Genomic DNA, 5,348 nt, shown 5'->3' with positions numbered 1-5,348 from the left:
CACAATAGGTTGGTTTGTGAAAGTTTGTACTATTCCAAGGCCAGACTAGGGTCTTCTTCTGACGATGTTCATTACCCTGCCCTCTGCTTGTCACAGCCTCCATCACAAAATGATACAGTTTTTTTTTAAGTATAATTTTTTTTTAAATTTAAAGTAAAATTTAAACTAGGAAATGGAAAGCTCACGGTTTTTAATGAGCCTCACCTAAGGTCTCTCAAACTTACCATGTCAATCACATTCTCTATTCACATAGAGTAAAAGGTCTATTTATTTTCAAGTGTCAGAGAAATAACCTGATAGTTATTTATGATAATTCCATTTTGATCTGTACATTGGTGGTTTGTTGGTGTCTTCCTTTCCTTCAGCTTCTCTCTTCCTTCAGCTTGATTCTCATTCATTCATCCTTTCCACAAATATCCCCTGGGGTATCTTGCTTTCTGCTGCAGAGAATCCAGAGAGAAAGTGGGAACATTCTCATCTCATGGGAACCCAGAGAGCTCTCCCCTTTCCCTTCTCTGTTGGGGCTGGGGAGGTTTTCTCTTCATAGAGTGAGGACCAACCTGGAGAAACAGAAGAACAGAACTTTCTTATTAGGAATATCTAAACATCGCCCCTCAGATGCCCATCCTCCATTCCTGTACCCTCCTGAGTGTTCCTTCAAGAAGTGCTACTTCTTGCTAAACTGCTCACATGGGCTTCCCTTGGTTTTAATTAATAACATCAAGAAGATACCTCTCCTGTTAATCATGGAGTTTTCAGCTCTCTACATGTGTGTGTTAAAACTTTAAGTCGACCACAGTGGGGAGTGATGCCAGGGGTAGACTTAAGCTGTACCTTGAAATTCTGTGACCCTCTCTGTGCCAATAACATTTCCCCTCTCTGGTCTGTAAACAGATGCACAGCCTCCAAGTAGCGACCTCCATCCCTAAGGGTCAACGTCAGGAAATCAGCGACTGTCTTCATGCCTCCTTCAGGAAGTGATATTTCAGGGGAGGAAAACGTACTTTTCAGCTCCCAAATTTTCCTCTAGATGGTTAAAAGGAAAATGCCATCTCTCGGCTTCCACCCTGAGAAGAACGCTGCAGGGCCGCCTGGGCTTTGCTAATAAAAGCGGAAAGTGTAAATGGTTTGGTGATGACTGGCTTTCGCCCTTGGACGGAGAAATGAGATCACGGTTTTCACGAAGGAAAAGAACCGCAGCTGCGGCCACCGCGGAGTCTGCCGCTTCCTCTCCCAGCGCGGGTCCCGTATTACATCACCGGTGAGCTCCTGGGGGGTGGGGTGGGGGGGTGAGGGGAGCGCAGGCTCCGCCAGGGTCGTATCCCCTGACTCCAGAGGATAAATACAGAGCAGCAAGGATGTAGGGGGAGGGGGCGAGCGGGAGAGGAGAAGGAAAAAGGAGGACCACGTTTCCCACTACCCCTCCGAATGTGAGGAGGGCGTTGCACTGGCTTCTGGTCCTTAAGCAGCCGCACCCCAAATTTCATTCCCGCATCGCCCCCCCTCCAACTCCCCACCCGTCCTCAAGACTCAATTCTGACATCCAAAGCAGCCAGGGAAGTCGCTTTGAGAGGTCCAAGGGGGACTGGGCAGAGAGGCTCCCGGGGACTGGGAGGGACCGCGACGCCTGCTCCTCCTCGGGGGAGTCGGGGGGGCGGGGGAGGCGGCCGCCGCTGCGCCCCCGCCCGGCCCAGCCAGCGGTGCCTCCCCCGCCAGGCGACAGCAGCCGGACGGGGGCGGCAGAAGCGCCTCCTCCCCGCCTGGAGCCGAGACGGCGGCGCAGGGGCAGCAAGGCGCCTCACCTTGCCCCCGATGAGGGGCGGATCATGCCATGGCAGCACCGGCGAGCGACCGCGGCGGCGGCGGCTGCGGCGATCGGAACCCAACCAGCAGCCCCGGGAGCTCGACCGGAGCGGGGGGCACCGCGGCGCGAGCCGGGGACGGCGGGGACGCGGGAGCCCGGAGCGCAGCGGTGACGGTCCCCGGCCTCCCTCCGCTCGAGGACTACGAGTGCAAAATCTGCTACAACTACTTCGACGCAGACCGGCGCGCGCCCAAGCTGCTGGCGTGTCTGCACACCTTCTGCCAGGAGTGCCTGAGCCAGCTGCAGCTCCGCGCCGCCGCCGCCGCCACCGCCGTGCCTGAGCGCACGCCGCGCCCGCCACCCTGGCACGGCCCGCCCGGCGCCATCGCCTGCCCCGTGTGTCGCCACCGCACGCCGCTGCCCGACAGCCGCGTGCACGGCCTGCCCAACAACACTAAGCTCGCCGAAGCCTTCCCGCTGGCCCTCCGCGCCGCGCACGACCCGCTGCCCCAGGACCGCCTCCCGCCGCTGCCCGCGCGCCGCCCAGCGCCCACTTCGGCCCCGTTGACCGCCGCGGCCCCGGCCCCGCCGCCGCCGCAGCGGTCCTCAGAGGACGCGGCCGGAGGACCAAGCGCCCGCGCCGGCCTGCGCGCGCCGGGCAACTACGAGAGCTGCCAGAACTGCAAGCGCGCCGCGCTCACCGCCGGCTGCGTGTGCGTTGTCTTCTCCTTCCTCTCCATGGTGGTGCTGCTCTTCACCGGCCTCATCTTCGTCAACCACTACGGCGGCGGCGGCGGCGGCGGCGGCGGCGGCGGAGCCCCCCCGGGGGGCGGGGCGCCCCCTGGTGCAGCCCCGGCAGCCGGCTCGCCCTCGCCCTCGCCCGTGGGGCCCATCTGCCTGTCGGTGGCCAGCATCCTGGCCCTCTTCTCGGTCGTCATCACTTGGATCATCTGCTGGCTCAAGTACCGGCCCGAGGGCGCCGCCTCGGGCTCTGCCGGGGGCGGTGGCGGCCCGAGGGCGCGGGCGGTGGCAGCGGCTAGCGGTGCGCGCAGGAGCGGTACGTAGCGGGGCCGCACGCTTGGCCTCGTTCGTGCACCTCTAGCCCCGCGTGGCCCTAGTGGAGGGGGCCTCTGGTCCCGTGCGATCGAGCTTCTCCGCCCTCTCCCCTTGGACCCCGGACGCGCACCCCTTCGCCACCCGGCCACTGAGGAGCCTCGGTTTTCCGCCTCTCTGGCCTTTACCGTCCACTTCGCGCTGGGCCAGAGAGGGAAACCGAAGAGGCAGGGATGCTGGTGGGGTGTCACATCTCCGTGGACTGTTCAAGGTCAGCCCCCTCCATGCACCGCCCTCATCCTCGCCAGAATGCAAAATCATCCCTCTCCGGAGTGCGAAGATTTGCAAAAAGAGGAGGAAAGAGGAGGAAAGAGGAGTGGGACACCCATCGCCTGGCCTGGAAGCTGGTTTTCTGAATGCCGTGACTTGGGCGTTTCTTTAAGGGTATGGGTGCGCGCGCGCGCAAGCCCGCAGCAGTTGTGAATGGACCTAAGCTGTCCTGAGGAAGAACGAATGAGATGTGAACGTGAGAGAAAGGTCTTCCTGCCCCCTGGAGGTCCTGGAGAGTGAGTGAGCCGGATCGCTGAGAGTGATGTACAACCTTCGGGGGCGTCACGCGTGGGGAGGCTGGAAAGAACAACCGCCCAGCATCTGTGAGCAATTGAGCAGGTGCTCAGCGCGCGTGCGCGCCCTCATCTGCCTCCAGATTATTTCGAGCAGAATGGTGGTGGAGCGCAATGGGCGGTGGATCCTTCTGTTAGTGGCCCGACAAAGTCCAAGAAGTCCCACTTCCTGGAAACTTGTGATCGCTTTATTCTCGGTGTTGCTACCAGGAAGTCATTTCATCTTCTGTAACTGGACTCAGGGAGCTTCAAGAGCCCGTTCTCCCTTCTCTTCTCAAAACTGACTTACTGTTGCCCCCACCTGGAAGATACTGAAAGCTATTCGCGCAGAATAGAAACTGTAGGCTTCCCCTGCCTTTTTTCTTAATTTCATTTTTAAAATAATTTATTTTAGAGTATATAAATCTGGAAATTTTGTGCATTAAAATTTCTGGAAAAGTTGTTTGATAAGCAGTAATATTTCTCCTGTACCTCTAGTCCGAATACATTTCGAAATGAGGGGCATACAATAAATGCGTGTTGGTAGTTGATTCAAGATTTTATACTGTGAAATAACTGACTTTCAATTATCTGATAAAAAAGAAAATACTGCCCAAAGACAAAACCGATAAATCAGATACCAAGTCTTTCTTCCTTTGATTACAAATATATATTATTTTGAATGTAGCTGTTTGATATTGTTAGAAATCAATGAAATGTTCACTTCTTATCACATTAGATGAAAAAGAATACATATCTATCCGGTTTTGTAACTAAAAAGATGAATTGGAGTGTATGTTGCAGGTGGATTCGATGCTTTTAAAAAAACACAACAGTTGTTCCAAATGTGTTTTATATGAAAACATTCTTTATTCCATCTTTTGAAGTTTGGAATAAGATAAAGTTTTCATGCCTAAACACCACAGAAGCTACTGAGGGTATGCTGTTATTCCTCATGTATTTATGCAAGCTGTCTGCATGATATCCTGACTATTAACTGAACTTGAATGCTATTCTATTAACTGAACTTGAATGGAGCGTTTGTATCTATCCTAAAGTAATTTACTGGCCATTGATAGTGTGGTATGGCTGCAATTTAGGAATTGCAATATGATGTGTTTTATGTCTGCACTGTCAATAAAAACAAGAAGCATTTCTAGAAAAACCTACTTTCATGAAACTTATTTCATGGGGAAATTGCTCCATGTTATTGGGGCCGCACTTCCTTTTCTGAAATACACATATCCTCAACCAGATTCTAATTTCACATTTTGAATAGGGCTTAGAGAGAGATAATTCACGTGTGGGAATGCACTACAAGGACATTTCATGGAATTACTGGAACTCCTGAAGGCCAAGTGAGATCTGTTGTATTTTAAAGTTTTACCCACCCACTACTATAAAATTCCCCTAAAATGAAACTCTGTTGTCAGATTTTGTTCTCAGTTTCTGTAAAATATTTTCAGGTTCCTAATATGAACAATCACATTCCAGAGGTTGGTTTTAATTTACTTTTACCTCCACCAAGTTACTTGTGCTATTTTAATTTCTATATTCATTTTTATCTTTTATATTTTGTTTGCCTCCAGTGCTGAGATTCTAGCATTCACATATGTTCAGTTGTACAAGTGCAACTACACATATATGTATAGTACGTGCTAGTAACAGAACTTGGCTTTGTGGATGTAACCAAGTGTACATCCACATGTGTGCACGCCCATGTGGTTGCTATTTCATTCCCTCAAATTGACAACCTAGAAGTCTGTCTAAAGTTACTTGGGGACCAGCTTGCTTGAATCTGTGTTCCAGAGAGAAAGGTACAACAATGACATAAACTGAATTACTGCTCATAAATGAGAAAGAGATCTTTGAATTGCTTGAGTCACAAT

At 52.6% G+C, this 5,348-nt stretch overlaps 1 protein-coding gene and 1 long non-coding RNA gene across 2 annotated transcripts; one reads left to right on the top strand and one right to left on the bottom strand.

The window, feature by feature from the left end:
* Positions 1-250: 250 nt before the first annotated feature.
* Positions 251-1,228, bottom strand: LOC139177538 (uncharacterized). Its single transcript, XR_011561980.1, has 2 exons — positions 835-1,228; positions 251-560 (listed from the first exon to the last, which is right to left on the bottom strand). It is a non-coding gene; the product is annotated as an uncharacterized lncRNA (long non-coding RNA).
* Positions 1,229-1,376: 148 nt separating this feature from the next.
* RNF228 (ring finger protein 228) lies at positions 1,377-4,624 on the top strand. Its single transcript, XM_070773006.1, has one exon. The coding sequence runs from the start codon at positions 1,832-1,834 to the stop codon at positions 2,867-2,869; it is 1,038 nt and encodes a 345-aa protein (XP_070629107.1). The 5' UTR covers positions 1,377-1,831; the 3' UTR covers positions 2,870-4,624.
* The last annotated feature ends 724 nt before the right edge of the window (positions 4,625-5,348 follow it).

The sequence above is a fragment of the Bos indicus genome, chromosome 2 (genome assembly GCF_029378745.1).
Source record: "Bos indicus isolate NIAB-ARS_2022 breed Sahiwal x Tharparkar chromosome 2, NIAB-ARS_B.indTharparkar_mat_pri_1.0, whole genome shotgun sequence".
Classification (NCBI taxonomy): Eukaryota; Metazoa; Chordata; class Mammalia; order Artiodactyla; family Bovidae; genus Bos; species Bos indicus.
Note: the sequence above shows the minus strand (reverse complement) of the source record. Positions and strands in the feature narration are given on the sequence as shown.